Source organism: Lutra lutra, chromosome 9, assembly GCF_902655055.1.
Source record: "Lutra lutra chromosome 9, mLutLut1.2, whole genome shotgun sequence".
NCBI lineage: Eukaryota > Metazoa > Chordata > Mammalia > Carnivora > Mustelidae > Lutra > Lutra lutra.
In genome coordinates, this window is record NC_062286.1 from 51014690 (window position 1) to 51034063 (window position 19374).

At 38.5% G+C, this 19374-nt stretch overlaps 1 protein-coding gene across 1 annotated transcript in view; it reads right to left on the reverse strand.

Annotated features, from left to right (window-relative positions):
* Nucleotides 1–19116, reverse strand: part of ALMS1 (ALMS1 centrosome and basal body associated protein) — a 213802-nt gene extending 194686 nt beyond the window's left edge. Inside the window, exon 1 of the mRNA XM_047744572.1 lies at nt 18688–19116. Within this exon, the coding sequence (XP_047600528.1) occupies nt 18688–18999 (312 nt within the window). The 5' untranslated portion in view covers nt 19000–19116. The remainder of the gene's footprint in view (nt 1–18687) is intronic.
* Nucleotides 19117–19374: the final 258 nt, after the last annotated feature.

The window sequence follows — 19374 nt, forward strand, 5'->3', positions numbered from 1 at the left end:
CTGAAGCAATGCAAATGGAAAAGATCAAGGCAATCAAACAAAAATGAGCTAGGTCAAGTCACCCACTGGTTCAGAGACTGAGTCCTGAGATTTTCTCCAATATCCCTGGAAAATAAAAACCCGAAGCTTCAATATAAGACCTCTTCTTAAAAAAACAGCCACAAGGGGCAAAGTAAAGACAACCACAAAAACACCAGGTAGTGAAGGGTCCACCAAAAGAGAAAACAACAACAACAACAAAACACTCCTGCTAATAAAAATGCAATTACAAACTATACTTTCAAAAAACTTTAAAATGAGTATCTCAGATCCTCAAAGATATAAACACACAATGTCCATGAAAAGAGAAGAAGTTATAAAAGTAAAACAGGCAGTTATAAGCCAAGAAAAGATGAATGCTAACAAATTATTAATAACCACAAATGTGAAAGAGCCTCTGAAGGAAATCCAAGGTCATCAGATTTTTTCCAGATTTAAAACACTGTTACTACACTCAAAAAACACTTTTACAGAGAGAACTTATAACAATGTATTTTTGGTTACAGAAAGGCCAGCTTATTTAAAATCTATTCAATAACTAAAGAGATTTCTAAGATATCAATTCTTCCAAGAGGTTTTTCTCTAAAGGTAGAGTACCATGGCTCACACTCATCTTGCTTCAATGGCAATGTTTAAGGGACAAAGAATAAAAAATAAAGAAAACTGTTTTGCAAATGCATTCTGGACATCTGAAATACATAAATATGTAACAATACAGCCAAAGTTCTAGCACAGTCTTCTTTGAGCCCTCCAGGAAAGAATCCCAACATAAATGTTTAAAATGGCTAGTCACTGCAGCTAAATAATGCTGGTTGTGGACCACGAGGTCTTGCCTTTGAAAAGAGTTGCTTCACAACAGCTTATAAAAAGAGAGTTCAATTCTTTAGGATATTAGTAATGATACAATATTAAGAAACTAGCACTTTGAGAACTAACCCAATATATGAGAAAACAAACATTCCCCCCTTAGTTTTATCAGTTTAAAGAAAACCTAAAAATTAAATGCTAAAAGTTCTTATTAGAAAATCCATTCCCAGGGCACCTGGGTGGCTCGGTGGGTTAAGGCCTCTGCCTTCCGCTCAGGTCATGATCCCAGGGCCCTGGGATAGAGCATCGCAAGCTCTGCTCAGCAGGGAGCCTGCTTCCCCATCTCTCTGCCTGCCTCTCTGCCTACTTGTGATCTCTGTCTGTCAAATAAATAAAAAATATTAAAAAAAAAAGAAAATCCATTCCCCAGAACTTCCTGTTTTTATCACCTGTTTAGACATTACCAAGAAAACTAATTAATACATTCCCATATGATTGATCAACTTTCCCACTATTGCTTCTGACTATAACCCAAATACTTGAAGGATTCTTAAGATGAATGCTTCAAAGCTAAGCAGGTGTCATCAACTCTTCATCTGAGATTAAATGTTTTTTGGCATAAATTAACAGCTTGAAAGAGCCCTTCCCTGAATAGGTTTTTAATATTAAAGGTTAGTAGTCTTCCAAATATATGCTGCCTATGAGATCTAAGGACACATATAGGCTGAAAGTAAAAGGATGGAAAAGGATATTCCATGCAAATAGTAACCAAAAGGGCAAAGGAGTAGCCATACCAAATTAAAATGAAACAGATTTTAAATAAAAAACTGTTATGAGACAAAGGACACTATAAAACCATAAAAGGGTCAAATCACCAAGAAGATACAACAATTACAAATATTTGTGGACCCAACCTTATAGCTCCCAAATCAATAAGGCAAATTTTTAAAGACTTGAAGAAGAAATATACAGCAACACAGTATATTAAAAGACTTCAATACCTCACTTTCAATAATGGATAAAACCACCATATGGAAGAACAATAAGTAAATAAAGCGAACAACACTATAGACCAACTGGACCTAACACATATACAGAAAGCTCCACCTAAAAACAGCAGAATATACATTTTTTTTTAAAAGATTTTATTTATTTGACACAGCGAGAGACATCGAGAGAGGGAACACAAGGAGTGGGAAAGGGAGAAGAAGGCTTCCTGCTGAGCAGGGAGCCTGATGTGGGGCTCGATCCCAGGACTCTGGGATCATGACCAGAGTGGAAGGCAGACCTTAACGACTGAACCACCCAGGCCCGCCCCCAGAATATACATTTTTTTCAAGTACATATGGAACATTTTTTAGGATAGAACATGTTAGGCCACAAAAGTCTTAAGAAACTCAAGAAGCCTGAAATACAACGTCTTTTCCAATCACAGTGGAATGAAACTAGAAATCAATGGCACAGAAAAAATTGGAAATTTCCACAAACATATGGAAATTAAACACTATATGCTTTAAAAAAAAAAAAACAATAAATCAAACAAGAAGTCACAAGGGAAAAACAAAAACAAAAACAACTTTGACACAAATGAATATGAAGACACAAAATACCAGAACTTATGGGATTCAGCAAAAGCAGTGCTAAAGGGAAATTTACCACTGTAAAGGCATACATTAAAAAAAAAAAAAAGGCAGAAGATAGTCCAAGATAGCAGAGGAGTAGAAGACCTTAGTTTCATCTTGTCCCAGGAATTCATCTAGATAGCTATCATATCATTATGAACACCCACAAACTCAAACCAGAGATCTAAAAAAAAAATAATATTCTACAAATCAAAAAGCATACACTTTCTACGAGACAGAATGACAAGACAGAAAAACTCACCTCAAAAAAGAGAACAAGAGGCAGTACTTATTGCCAGGGATCTAATCAGTACAGAGGTAAGTAAGATATCAGAACTGGAGTTCAGAATAACAATTATAAAGATACTAACAGAATCCCTTTCTGAAGAGACAAAAGAACTAAAATCTAATCAAGTCAAAATATAAAAGGTTATTAATGAGAGGCAATAAAAAATGAAGACTCTAACTGCTAGGATAAATAAGGCAAAGAAAGAATTAGTGATATAGAAGACCAAATGACGGAGAAGAAAGAGAGATAAACTACTGGATCACGAAGGTAGAATTCGAGAGATAAATGATACCATAAAGCAAAACAATATTGAAATAATTGGGATCCCAGAGGAGGAAAGGGAGGGCCCCTAACCGGGGGGAGAAAAAAGGCATTCAATCCAGGAGGCACAGAGAACCCCCTCAAAATCAGTTCAACACCTTGACATGTAATAGTGAAACATGCAAATCTCAGAGACAAAGAGAAAATCCTGAAAGCAGCTTGGGACAATCAGTCCATAACCTACAAGAGTAGAAACATTAGACTGGCAGCAGACCTATCCACAGAGACTTGCCAGACCAGAAAGGACTGGCATGATATATTCAGGGTGCTAAATGAGAAAAATATGCAGCCAAAAGTACTTTATCCAGCCAGAAGTCATTCAAAATAGAAGAAGAGATAAAAAGCTTCCAGGACTAGGGGCACTTGGGTGACTCAGTGGGTTAAAGTCTCTATCTTCGGCTCAGATCATGATCCCAGGGTCCTGGGATAGAGCCCCGCATCAGGCTCTCTACTCCTCAGGGAGCCTGCTTTCCCCTCTCTTTCTCTCTCTGCCTGCCTCTCTGCCTACTTTTGATCTCTGCCAAATAAATAAAATCTTAAAAAAAAAAAAAAGCTTACAGGACTAAAAGAATTTGTGTGGGAATGCAAGCTGGTCCAGCCACTCTGGAAAACAGTACACAGGTTCCTCAAAAAGTTGAAAATAGAGCTCCCCTACAACCCAGCAAATGCACTACTAGGGATTTACCCCCAAGAAACAAATGTAGTCATCTAAAGGGACATCTGCACCCCAATGTTTAGAAGCAATGTTCATAATAACCAAACTTTGGAAAGAGCCCAGATGTCCATCGACAGATGAATGAATAGAGATGTGGTACACACACACACACACACACACACACACACACACAAATGGAATATTACTCAGCCATCAGAAAATGAAATCTTGCCATTTGCAACGTGGATGGAACTAGAGAATATTATGCTAAGCAAAATAAATCAGTAACAGAAAGATAATTATCATATGATCTCACTCCTATATGGAATTTAAGAAACAAAACAGAGAATCATAGGGGAAGAGAGGAAAAAATAAAACAAGACGAAACCAGAGTTGGAGACAAACTATATGAGACTCTTATGGGAAACAAACAGAGTTGTTGGAAGGGGTTAGGGATGGAGGGATGGGGTAACAGGGGGATGGACATCAAGGAGGGCACATGATATAAGGAGCACTGGGTATTATATAAGACTGATGAATCACAGATCTGTACCTCTGAAACCAATAATCCATTATATGTTAATTTAAAAACAAATAAAAATAAAAGGAAAAAAAAAGAAAAAAATTTAAGCCCCAGATAAACCAAACAGATGATCAGAAGATCTGTTGATCACAATCTGGTTTTACAGGAAATACTAAGGGAAGTTCTTCAGGATGAAAGCAAGTGACAACCAGCAAGTAATTCAAATTTATGGAACACAACAAAAAAGCCAATCAAAGCAATTTTGCAGGCAACTGCGAAAAATAGTATAATTGTGTATTTATTCTCCCTTCTTCCTTTCACTGATTTAAAAAGGAACTGCAGGGGCAGCTGAGTGGCTCAATCAGTTGGGCATCTGCCTTTGGCTCAGGTCATGATCTCAAGGTCCTGGGACTGAGCCCTGTGTCACATTCCCTGCTCAGCAGGGAATCTACTTCTCTCTCTCCTTCTGATCCTCCTCCCTACTTGTGCTCTCTCAGTCTCAAACAAATAAATAAAATATTTTAAAAAATAAAATAAAAAGCTACTGTATGAAACAAAATGTATCTAACCATATTGTTGGGCTATAACACAGAAATATATTTGATAATGATACCACAAAGGAGATAACAGGAATAGAGTCGCAATGGAGTAAGGAAATAACACCAGATAATAACTCAAAAGAAGGGAAGAAATGAGTATGAAAAAAGGAAAATAAGTAGTATATCAACCTCTACAAATATATAATTGTTATTCTTCCTTCTGCCAGAATCTTCAAATAAAACCTAAGATTTATGAAGTTCTAAATATAACAATATATTGCTGTGTATAGAACACATACAGACCTATGCCTCACAGTAATAGCATTAAAAAGGGGATAGAGAATGGACATATCTGGGCATAAAGTTTCTAAATGTCACTGGAACTAAGTCCTAATGAATCTGAAGCAGATTCTGATAAGTTAATATGATACTGTAAGCCCTAAAAATAACTTAAGAATAATAATTTTAAAATCAGAATAAGAGAAAATTATCTACTTAATACAAAAGGTGGCAATATAAGGAGGACTAAAGGATTAAAACAGACATGAGACATATAAAAAAGTTAAATAGAAATAAATCCAAACATGTGAGTGAACTAAATAATCCAATCAGAGGCATATGTTGTGTTAGACTGCATGAAAAAGAAGATTCAACTGTATGCTGTCTATAGGAGATACACTTTAGGCCCAAAAAGACAAACAGGTTGAAAATTAAAGGACAGATTAAAAAGATTTACTATGCAAACAATCCAAAAAGAGGTAGAGTAGCTATAGTAATTATCAAGATGAAACATACCAAAACATAATAAAATGCCTAAGAATAAATTTAACCAAGGAGGTAAAAGACTTGGTACTCTGAAAACTATAAAACACCAATGGAAGAAATTGAAGACAACACAAATGAAAGATATTCTATGCTCATGGATTAGAAGAACCAGTATTGTTAAAAGGTCCATACTACCCAAAGCAATCTACAGATTTAATGCAATCCCTATCAAAATACCACTAACACTTCTCATAGAAATAGAACAAATAATCCTAAAATTTGTATGGAACCACAAAAGACCCCAAACAGCCAAAGTAATCTTGAAAAAGAAAAACAAAATTGGAGGTATCACAAACCCAGGTTTCAAGATACACTGCAAAGCTACAATAATCAAAACAGTATGGTACTGGCACCAAAAAAACAAACAAAACAAAACAAAAACAATACACAGATCAATGGAACAAAATAGAGAGCCCAGAAATAATATAATATTAATAATAAATATAAACTGATTATATGATCAGTTAATGTTTGACAAAGGAAACAAGAATATGTAATGGGAAAAAGTCTCTTCAATAAATGGGGCTGGGAAAACTGGATAGCTACATGCTGTAAGGGCCTGGTTAGCCAGAGGGAGCCATTTGGTTGTAAACTCAGATTGACCCAGCCACTCCCAAAGGCACTTACTTGCAAAGCCCAGATACAAGGGCGGGCCAGGCCAGGTGGAGACATCCAATCAGTAGGGCACACATATATTTACTATGGCAAGTTGAAATTCGATTGGCCACCCGTATTGCCGACCTAGCATGACTGTGCAGTTTTCCCTGTGTATTGCAATCTCATTGGCCACCTGTGTATAAGCCAGGCTCAACCACCTCTATAAAAGTTAGTCTGTGAGGCTGGGAAGGGTCGTCCCCTCTTTGTAAGAGATGCCCAACTGGTTGGTTTGATTCTCAATGCTTGGAGGGAAATAAAGTTTTGCTTGACCTTCACTTTGTATCAATCTCCCTCCTTTGATTATGGACCCTAACACATACAAAAGAATGAAACTCAACCACTTTCTTACACCTTACACAAACAGTGTATGAAACAGGGGAAGGGGATTAGAAGCATACTAATCATGATGAGCACTGAATAATACACAGCTGTTGAATCATAATATTGTACACCTGAAACGATGTCCATCGTATTATATTGTATATATGAATATTACATTGTTCACCTGAAATGAATGTAATACTGTATGTTAATTATACTGGAATTAAAATTTTAAAATGTTTTTAAAAAACATATTAAAATAAACTACTCAAGATAAACAGGAACATTTCACAATGATAACACAGTCAACCCACCAAGAATGCATAACAATTAAAAATCCATATGCAACTAACATCAGAGCCCCCCAGTAAAAACTGAAAGGAGAAACTGGAAGAAATGGAGGGAGAAATGGACAATTCAACAATAATTAGACTTCAATACTCCATTTTCAAAGAGACAGATATTCTATGAATGATTCTTGGACATTAAAAAAAGAGAGCAAGTCAATCACTTTCCTATATGCCAGCAATGAACAACTGGAATCTGAAATTTAAAAAACAATACCATTGACATTAGCACCCCCAAATTAAAACACTCAGGTATAAATGTAACCAAATATGTACAAAATCTATATGAGGCAAACTGTAAGACTCTGATGAAAGAAATCAAAGAGGAACTAATTACCACATCCACGGTTTGGAAGACTCAATACTGTCAATATGTAAATTCCTCCCAACATGATGTATAGACTCAACACAATTCCAATCACAATCAAAATTCTAAGCAAATTATGTTGCGGGTATTGACAAAGTAATTTTAGAGTTCATAATGAAGACCCAGAACAGCTCTCACAAAATTAAAGACAAAGTGGGAGACCTGATACTATCTGACTTCATGACTCAATATAAAGCTACAGCAATCAAGACAGGGTAGTATTGGCAAAAGAACACAAAAATAGATCACGGTAACATAACAAAGCCCATAAATAGACCCAGATAAATATAGTCAACTAGGGGTGCCTGGGTGGCTCAGTTGGTTAAGCCGCTGCCTTCGGCTCAGGTCATGATCTCAGAGTCCTGGGATCGAGCCCCGCATAGGGCTCTCTGCTCAGCGGGGAGCCTGCTTCCTCCTCTCTCTCTCTGCCTGCCTCTCTGCCTGCTTGTGATCTCTCTGTCAAATAAATAAAAATAAAATCTTTAAAATATATATATATAGTCAACTAATGTTTGACACAGGAACAAAAGGCAATATAATGGAACAAAGAGAGTCTTTTCAACAAATGGTGCTGAAATAACTAGACATCTGCAAGCAAAAAAATGAATCTAGACACTACTTTGACATGCTTCACAAAATTTAACTCAGAATCAATCATAGATGTAAATGCAAACTGGGAAATTATAAAAACTATAAAACTCGTAGATGATAATATAGAAGACTTTGGATATGATGATGAATTTTTAGGTACAATACCAAACCACAATCCTTGAAAGAAATCAGACTCATTACAATTTGACAATGTCAAAAGAATGAAAAGAGAAGCCACAGACTGGGAAACAATTGGTAAAAGACATATCTCATAAAGAACTATAAACCAAAATACATAACCCTTAAAATTCAATGATACAAAAACAAACAACCCAATTAGAAAATGGTCAATAGATGTGAACAAAAGAGATATACATCCAGAAAACAAGAACATGAGAAGATGCTCCAAATCATATTATCATTAGGGAATTGCAAATTAAAACAATGAGATCATCACTACACACCTACTAGAATAGTCAAAATCCCAAACGCAGGCAACACCAAATGCTGCTCAGAGTACAGAGTAACAGGAACTCTCATTCATTACTGAATGATGATGGGAATGCAAAATGGTACAGTCACTTTGGAAGACAGTTTGACAGTGTCTTACAAAACTAAACATACTCTTAGCATACAATCTAGCATTTCTTTAAACCAAAGCCTAATCCAGTGCAAGGCCTTAACTCTTCAATTGTATGAAGGCTGAGAGTGGTGAGGATGCTGCAGAAAAGTAAGACTAGCAGAGGATGGCTCATGAGATTAAAGGGAAAAATCCATCTCCATAACAAAAATGTAAGGTGAAGCAGCAAGTTCTGATGTAGAAGGTGCAGCAAATTATCCAGAAAACCTAGCTAAGATAATTAATGAAGGTAGCCACACTAAACAGCAGATTTTCAATGTAGACAAAACAGCTTTATGTTGGAAAAAGATGCTGTCTAGGACTCTCATGGCTAGAAAGAAGTCAACACCTGGCTTCAAAGCTTTAAAGGACAGGCTGACTCTTGTTAGGGACTAATGCAGCTGTTGACTTCAAGTTGAAGCTGATGCTCATTTATCATTCTGAAAATCCTAGAGCCTTCAAGAATTATGCTAAATCTACTCTGCCTGGACTCTATAAGTGGAAAAACAGAGCCTGGATGATAGTACATCTGTTTACAACATGGTTTAATAAATATTTGAAGCCCACTGTTGACACCTACTGCTCAGCAAAAAAAAAAAAAAAAAAAAAATGTTTCAAAACATTACCACTCACTGACATCGCACATGCTCACCCAAGACCCTTAATGAAGATCTACAATAAGACTAATGCTGTTTTCATGCCTACTAGCACAATATCCATTATGCAGCCCATGGATCAAGGAATCATTTGGACCTTCAAAAGTCTTATTATTAAAGAATATCATAGACAGAGATTCCTCTGATGGATCTGAGAAAACTAAATTGAAAACCTTCTAGAAAGGATTTATCTTTCTAGATGACATTAAGAACATTCATGATTCATGGGAAGAGGTCAAATTATCAACTTTAAAAGGAGTTTGAAAGAAGCTGATTCCAACCCTCATGCATGACTGTGACAGTTTAAGACCAGTGAAACAAGTAACTGCAGATGTGATGTAAATAGCGAAAGAACCAGAATTAGAAGTAGAGCCTTAAGATGTGACCAAATTGCTACAATCTCATGATAAAACTATAATGGATGAGGAGTTGATTCCTATGCACAGGAAAAGAAAATTCTTGAGATGGAATCTACTCTTTATGAAGATGCTGTGAAGACTGCTGGAATGACAACAAAGGACTTAAAATGTTACTTAACCTTGTAACGGCAAGGGTTTGAGCGGCAATGGCAGGGTTTGAGAGGACTAACTTCGGTTTTGTAAAGAACTTCTAGTGGTTCAGTTGGTTAAACACTCAACTCTTGATTTAGGCTCAGGTCATGGTCTCGGAGTCATGAGATGGAACTCCGCACTGGGCTCTGCACTCAGCAGGCAATCTACTTGAGGTTCTCTCTCCCACTTTCCTTCTACCCCTCCCCCCTCTTCTCTCTTTCCCCCTCTCCCAAAATAAATAAATAAATCTTAAAAAAAAAAAAAGTTCTACTGTGGGTAAAATGCTTCAAATAGCATCACATGCTACAGAAAAATCATTCATGAAACCAGCAATGTCACAAACTTCATTGTCTTATTTTAAGAAATGGCCGCACCCATACCAGCCTTCAGCAGCCACCACCCCTGATCAGTCAGCAGTTACCAACATCATGGCAAGACTCTCTACCACAAAGATTACAACTTGCTATAAGTTCAGATGATGGTCAGCATTTTTTTTAGCAATAAAACAATTAAGGTGTACACATTGTTGGTTTAGACATAATGCTATTGCACACGTAACAGACTACATTATAATGTAAACATAACTTTTATGTGCACTCAACAAACAAAAAATTCTTTTCACTTGCTTTATTACAATATTCACTTTATTGTAATGTTCTGGAACCAAATCTGCAGTACCTCCAAGGTATGCTTGTACAGCCTGCTCAGTATTTCTGCTCAAATTTTCTGGGAATGTAAACAATGGTGTCTGTTACAAAAATAACGAAAACAAGAGTCCTGGTCCAGCATGCAACAAGTTAGGAAGTCATCATTCCCATCAACAACAACAAAGACAACAACAATAAGGCTGAACAAATTGAAAACCAACAACTCTTCTTACATCCACTAGAGAAATAAAATGAAGGGCAACCACAGTCCCAAAGACTGGGGAAACAGACAAGCAGATATAGAGAATTACTGTTTACTGGAGCCAAATCCAAGGAGCAGATACCATGATGGAAACCAGTACTACAGCAGGAAAACCTAAACTGCAATTGACAACTTGCTAGAAGCTCAGGGTAGAAAACGCAGAGATTTAAAAAAAAAAAAAAAAAAAAAAAAAAGGAATATCAGTCTTAGAGGGGCCACCACACCCATAAGTTTTATCTCTAGGATCTGTACCACATTCCTACAGATGAGAGAAAAATCTTGTGCTTCTGGCAGGGGGAGGGGAAAAGTAGCCACTTTGAAATATACCTCAGCATTCTGTTCTTAGTAAAACCTGCCCTCAAAAGAAACTATTTTACCAAAGCTTAACCCACTTGGGCTTTACCAGAGACTAAGAGACCTAGGGGAAGGGAAATAACCAACTCCAGCTTGCTCTGGCCTTCAACATGAGCATTAAAGAAATATCCAACTCCAGCCCCCTTTTAGCCTTTCTGTCTCACTTAAGAGAAGACAATGAAAACCGCAGGGAAAATCACAGCCCAGGGGAAAGACTAACACCTAATAATAGGACTAGAGAACACTCCCCCTGTTCCCCCACCCCACCGCCACCTCCCCCACACACACCATACTGCATCAATAAGGCTCCTGATAATAATAAGGGAATAGAACTAAAAGCATATCTCAGACCTTATTTAAGAATAAATCCTTAGAGAAACCCGAACATAACAGAGAAGACAAAAACAAGGTCACCAAAGGAAATTTTAGCCCCCGGCATAAAGCTACAGCAAATAGTAAATATAATCTTACCTCTAGCCAGATAAATACAAAACTTCACATTAAAGGCCTATTTACTTCAGTTCCTTTCATATCACATTCATTTAATAAATATCTGACTTTGAACAAAAAAATTAAAAGGCATACTAAAAGACAAGAACAGTTTGATGGGACAAAGCAAGCTTCAGAACCAGACTCAGATATGGCAGAAATGTTAAAATTTCAGTTTGGAAAGATAAAAAAGTTCTGGAGATGGATGATGGTGGTGGTTACACAACAAACGTGTAATGCCACTTAAAAATGGTTAAAATGGTAAATTTTATGTATATTTTGCCACAATAAAAAAAAGTCAAGGAGAAAAAAAGAAATGAGCTATCAAACTGTAAAAAAACATGGAAGAAACTTAAATGCATATTGCTAAGTGAAAGAAGGCATTCTGAAAAGGCTACAGATTGTATGAGCCTAACTACATGATTTTCTGGAAAAGGCAAAAACTATGGAGACAGTAAAAATATCAGTGGTTACCAGGGTTTCAGGAAGGGAGAGAAGGGTGAATCAGTATAGCACAGGGGATTTTTAGAGCAGTGAAACTGTCATGTATGATACTGTAATAGTGGATACATGGCATTATACATTTTGTCAAAACCCATAGAATATACCAAGAGTGAACCCTAACATAAATTATGGACTTTAATTAAAAATAATATATCAGTACTGACTTACTAACTGTAACAAATGTGACAGACTAGTGCAAGATGTTAATAACAGGAAATTGGGGAGGGAGAGGGGATATATGGCAATTCTGTACTTTCTGCTTAGTTTTTCTATTCAAAAAAAAAAAAAAAAAAACTGCTCCCAAGAAGTCTACTTTTAAAAAAGGATAGCCACCTTGACAAAAGACCAACATGGGAAAATAAGATGTGAATGCCACCATAAATACAACAGATGTACAAATATAATAGATCAGGGGCACCTGGGTGGCTCAGTGGGTTGGGGCCTCTGCCTTCGGCTCAGGTCATGGTCCCAGGTCCTGGGATCCAGCCCCGAGTCGGGTTCTCTGCTCAGCGGGGAGCCTGCTTCCTCCTCTCTCTCTGCCTGCCTCTCTGCCTGCTTGTGATCTCTCTCTGTGTCAAATAAATAAATAAAACCTAAAAAATATAAAAATATATATATATATAAAATAGAACATTACCCTCCAGAGCTGCAGAATACACATTCCTCTCCAGCCCCCATGGAACATTCTCCAGGACAGACCATATGTTGGGCCATAAAACAAGCTTCAAAATTTTTAAATAATTGAAAACATGGGCACCTGGGTGGCTCAGTCAGTTGGGTGTCTGCTTTCAACTCAGGTTGTGATCCCAGAGCCCTGGGATCAAGTCCCATGTCGGGCTCCCTGCTCAGGGGGAAGCCTGCTCCTCCCTCTCCCACTCCTCCTGCTTGTGTTCCCTCTCTCTCTGTCTCTGTCAAATAAATAAAAATCTTTAAAAAAAAGAAAAAAGAAAACGAAAACATGAAAAGTTTATTCTCCAAATAAAATGGAATAAAGGCAGAAATTGGTAACATAAGCAAATTGAATAAACCCACAAATGGGTGGAAATTAAGCAACAGACTCTTAAATAACCAATGGGTCAAAAAAAAGAACTCATAAAGAGAATTTTCAAATATTTTGAGATGAGAACAAAAATACTACATACCAAAATTATGGATTGAAGCTAAAGCAGTGCTGAGAAGGAAATTTATAGCTACAAATGTGTACATTACAAATAGAACAAAGATCTCAATCAACAGCCTGCCCACGCACCTTTAACTAAAAAAGAAACCCAAAACCCAAAGCAAACAGAAGGAAGAAAATAAAACTAAAATAGAAATAAATGAAATAGGGACGCTTGGGTGGCTCAGTGGGTTAAGTATCTGGCTTTGGCTTAGGTCATGGTCTGCAGGATCCTGGGATCAAGTCCCATATGGGGCTCTTTTCTTAGCAGAGAACCCGCTTCTCCCTCTGCCTGCCGTCCCCCCTGCTTGTGCATGCTCTCTCTCTCTAAATAAATAAAAATCTTAGGGAAGGAAGAAAGGAAAGAAGGAAAGAAAGAAGGAAATGAAATGAAATAGAGAATAGTGAAAAATAAATGAAACCTAAAGTTAGGTCTTTGAAATAGTCCCAAAATTAAAAATCCTTTAGCCAGACTCACCAAGAAAAAATGACAGTACTCCCATTACTTAAAATCAGAAATTAAAGAGGCAACTTCATTACCAATCTTACAGAAATACAAATAATTATAGGGAGATACAATGAAAAACTACATGTTACAAAATTAGATAACTTGGAAGAAATGGACAAACACCTAGAAAACACAAATTGATCCAAGAAGAAATAGAAAATCTGAAGAGACATATAGCAAGGAAAGAGAGTCAATTAGTAATTAAAATACTTCCCCAAAAGAAAAGCCCAGACCTAAATGGTGTAATCTAGCTAACAGTCAAAAATTATTAGTGCCAATCCTTAACAAACAGAAAGGACACTTTTAACTCATTTTATGAAGCCATTATTACCTGGATACTAAGCCAGACCAAAACATCACAAAGAACTACAGACTATTACCTTGGGACTACAGATGCAAAAATTCTTTTAAGAAATACTAGTAAATTGTGTGTGTGTGTGTGTGTGTGTACATATTCCTGTACCCTATAACATACATTTATGTACCATGATGAAGTAAAGCATGCATCCCCAGAATGCATGCTTGGCTTAACAATCTAATATTAATACACCAAATAATAAAATAATTTGACAAAATCTAACACCTTTTCATGATAAACAATACTCCATCAACTAGGAATAGATAGAAATTTCATCAATCTGATAAGGTAAGCCATGAAAAACCAACAACTAACATCCTACTTTCAGTGAAAAAATTGGATGCTTTCCCCCTAAGGTCAGGAATAAGATAAGGATATCCATTTTTACTAAATCTATTCAACATTATGCTTGAAATTCTACCCAAGGAAATTAGACAAGAAAAAAATAAAAAGCACTCAAATTGGAAAAGAAGAATCAAACTATATGTATTCACATTTGACATGGTCTTATATACAGAAAATTCTACAAACTCCACTAACAATCTATTAGGACTAATAAACGAGTTCAGGAAAATTGCAAGAGACAAAATGAATGTACAAAAACCAATTGTCCTTTTATACACTTGCAATGAACAATCCAAAAATGAAATTAAAAAATAAATTCTACTTACAATAGCACCAAAAAGAATAAAAAACTTAGAATAATTTAAGGGAAAATAAGTGTCAAACTTAAACCTTGTAAAGTACAAAACAGTAATGAATGTGTCTGGAAAGATCTAAATAAATGGAAATATATCCTATGTTCATGGATCAGAAAACCCAGTGTTGCCAAGATGGCAATACTCCCAAACTGATCTATAGATTCAATGTAATTCCTATCAAATTATCAGCTGGCTTCTTTGTTGAAATTGTCAAACTGATCCTAAGATTCATAGAGAACAGCAAGGCAACTAGAATAGCCAAAAAATTTTGAGAAAGAAGAACATAGCTGGAGGACTCACACATCCTCATTTCAAAACTTACTACACAAAGCAATGGTAATCAAAAAAGTGTACCATGACATAAAGCTGGACAGATGGATAATGGAATAGAATTGAGAGTCTAGAAATAAACCCATACATCAATGGTCAACTGACCTTCAACAAGAGTGCTAAGACCATTAAACTGGAAAAAACAGACTCTTCAACAATTGGTGCTAAGACAACTGAGTAGCAACATACAAAAAAAGTAGCATACAGATATACATACAACATACAAAAAAAATAGCAATGTACAAAAATAACTCAAAAGTAATTAAAGATCTAAAATGTAAGAGCAAAAGCTATAAAACTCGTAAGAGAAAACATAGAGATAAATATGAGTTCTCATTCAGCAACAGTTTCTAAGATAGGATAAGCAACAACAACAACAAAAAGATAAATCAGACTTCATCAAAAATAAAAACTTCTGTGCTTCAAAGAACACTATCAAGTATGTGAAAGACAACCTACAGACTGGGAGAAAATATTGCAAATCAGACACCTTATGTGGGAATTTTTAATTTACACTGTGGAAAATATGAAGACTTTATAAAGAATTCTTGTAACTCAACAGCAAATAGACAAATGACTGAAATAAAGATGAGTAAAGGACCTGAATAGACGTTTCACCAAAGAAGATATACAAATAGCCAATAAGCACAAGAAAAAATGGTCAATATCATAAGCCATCAGAGAAATGCACAGCAAAACCACAATGAGATACCATGTCACATCCACCAGGATGGCTACAATCAAAAAGTCAGATAATTATGCAACACCTGGTCCCTCAGTTGGTTGAGCATCTGCCTTCGGCTCAGGTCATGATCTTGGGGTCCTGGGATGGGGTCCTGCAACTGGCTCTCTGCTCAGCGGGGAGTCTGCTTCTCCCTCTCCTTCTGCCCCTCCCTCCACCCCGCTGGCGTGCTCTCCCTCTGTCTCTCAAATAAATAAATAAAATCTTTAAAAAAAAAAAAAAAAAAAGGCAGGGATGCCTGGGTGGCTCAGTTGGTTAAGTGTCTGCCTTCGGCTGAGGTCATGATCCCACAGTCCTGAGATGGAGTCCCATATATTATGGTCTATATGCAGATAACTTACAACTTGGAATTTCCAATTCAGACTTCTGCTCTGATCTCCAAAACCAATCTTAGAATCTTAATACTCACCTCAGCCAAACCCATCAACCCCTCCCTCCACTGTTCCCACCATGAACCTGGCCTATCTCAATGCTTGACACAATCATTCATCCAATAATCTAACACCCAGACTCTACCTAATCCATTATCAGTATTAATAAAAATGTTTATAGAAATGTTATAAAATGTTTATAGAAACATTATAAAAAATGTTTATAGAAAAAAAATAATTTTTCTTTTTTTTTTTTTTTAAAGGAAGAACGAGAATGAGCAGGGAGGAGGGGCAGATGTGGGAAGAAAGAGAGAAGCAGACTCCCTGCTCAGCAAGGATTCCCCACCACCACCCCAAACACACACACGGGGCTCAATCCCAGGACCTAGAGATCATGACCTGGGCCAAAGGCAGACGCTTAAGTGACTGAGCCACCCAGGCACCCCTACCTCCTAAATATGTCTTCAATCAGTCTACTTTTTTCTATATCCACTAACACTTTACTGTTCTAAAATATTATCATCTTTTGCCTGGCAATGCAGCAATGGCTTAGTAATTAGCATCCTTGACTTACTGCCAGTTCTGACTCCATCCTGCTGTCAAAGCTGTCCTCTACTCTGCTACAAAGTCATCTTTCTGAAACACAAATCTTTTTTTTTTAAGATTTTACTTATTTATTTGACACAGAGAGAGAAACAGTGAGAGAGGGAATACAAGCAGGGGGAGTGGGAGAGGGAGAAGCAGGCTTCCCGATGAGCAGGGAGCCTAATGTGGGGCTTGATCCCATGACCCTGGGATAATGACCTGAGGCAGACACTTAATGAATGAGCCACCCAGGTGCCCCTCTGAAACACAAATCTTACCACTGAAAATGTTTTAAACATTTTCCAAATTTAACAATTCCATTTAAACAATTCCAAAGCTCCACAGATAAAGCCTTTATCCGTATTAGCCTTTGGTTCCCTGGAAATGCCATGTTCTCTCCAACAGCACCTCTACATGTGACTTTCCCTCAACTGGGAGGGAAACTCTTCTCTGTGTCTAGTTAGTTTTTGTCTTCAGATCTTAGCTCTACCAGAACTTCCTCAGGGAAGCTTTCCCCAGCTTCACTAACAAGGTCAGATCCCCTTACGGTATGCTTTCAAAGTATATTAGCACATACCAGTTTTACTTATTTCTGTGGCCAACTAAATTTTGTCTGCTTTTTCTTACCTGAACACTAGAAGGGCAGAGATTTTAAAAAAATGTTTTGGTTCACCAAGATTCCTTTGCATCCAGCAGGACACTGTGAATGCCCATGGTGAATGCTCAATGAATTAAGTACCCAGTGGAATACTTACCAAGAAAAACAATAACCATTACTCTTTAATGATCAACCGTCTATAGGATTAAGGTCCAAAAGAACTTCCTGTGATGATGGAACTATTCTATATTTGCACTGTCCAATAATGCCACTGGTCAAGTGTGGCTACTGGACACTTAAAACGTGGTTAGTACAACAAAGGCACTGAATTTTTAAATTTTATTTAATCTTAACGAAATATGATGTCAAGAGCCACATGTGGATAGTGATGACTGTGTTGAACAGCACAGGTCTATTAAAAGTCTTTCACTGTCTTTTCACTTGTACTTTGTTGTATTTTGTTCACTCTTCACAGTTTACATCTTATCTATGGAGCAGTCCTAGACAATAAACACTAGGCTTTTTGGTCCCCACAAGGTGACCTGCACACAACAGAAACTTAATAAGTGTCTGATGATTTGATATTCAAACTGAATAGCAAAACTTTTTTTTTTCCTCCCTGAAAAGCTAATGAATTAAATGTAGTTATTTTCAAAATTGTCTTCAGGAGCCCACCATAAAACCAGCTCTTTCTCCACTGTGTACTACCTGGTGCTTTCTAGTTTTCCAAACTGGAGCTGCAGCATAAACCTCCTACCTACGGGGCACTCCCCTTCATTGCTACAAACAAGGTTCCGGAGAAGTCAAACAGGTGAGGAGCCTCTGGAGACTAATCATGTAGTGTCCAGAATCCACACTACTCCCTCCAGGAGAGTCCTGCCCTTCAGGCACGCTAATCTCCCGTCTTCCCAACAAGACAGCCCCAGAAGAACTACTCTCTCCCCTCGTACAAACGCTTCCCCTCCAGCAGGGCACGAGGAGCCCCAACTCCTCCCCAAAGCGTTGCTTAACCACACCCACTGGGAATAGAGACGCTCGAAACAGCTGGTGTAATTCAAAAGGCCCGGGACCCACAGAGAGGGTGAAACTAGAGAGGTCTTTGACATAAACAATGGGAGACTTGAGGTAGTCAGCCAGAGCCTGCGCAGGAGTGGAGTTTATTAACCCAGGACTTTATTAACCCAGGACGCGATACGGCCCCTACAGGACTTTACAAGCCCGCCTGTTATTTGCCCGGCACGGTGACCCGCAGCCAGCAGGAGGCAGCAAGGCAGAGAGCAGGCTAAGCGCGCAGAGACGCCAAGTCACCCGGCCCGACCGCAATCCCCATCTCTCCCCGACCGGGCTTACCTTCTCCGGGCCGGTCCGCTGGTCCTCCGAGTAGCGGTGCCTCGGGACCGACGACGGAGGCAAAGGCCCTTCGGGATGCGCCTGCAGCCAGGCCTTGGCCTCCTCGTCTTCCTCGTCGTCCGTACTCTCCAGAGGCTGGCTCTCGTAGTTACTAAAGTCCAAGTCCAGGTACCTCCTCTCTTCTTCCTCCACCTCCTCCACCATCACCACCTCGTCCGAGTCCAGGTTTGCCCCCTCCTCCGCCTCTTCCGTCTCCTCCTCCTCCTCCTCCTCCTCGAGCTCTCCCGGCCATGGTAGGTCTTCAGGCTCCATATTGGTGTCTCGCTCTAGGAGGCAGAGGAGGAGGGGGGAGAGGGGAAAGGGGAGGGAGGGGAGGGGTGGAGAGCTGACTGGCGGTTGCGGCTGCGCGCAGGCGCAAAGACCACCAAGGCCTCGCGCCCCGCCAGGCGCCGCGCGGACTGGGCGGGGCAGGGAGAAAAAGCGCGCGTTGCTAAGGACGCCCCGCGGGAGAGGGCGGGGAGCGGAGGTGTGGCGGGGGCCGGCGGGGGAGGGGCGTCGTCCTCGTCACCCGCTGGGATCTTGCACACTGCACTGAAAGCTCACAATAAACCCCGACTGGGCTCCTCTCGAGGGAGGGGAGAATTTAGTCCTCGACTGCGCCAAGCCAAGACTGAATTTTGTCCATGC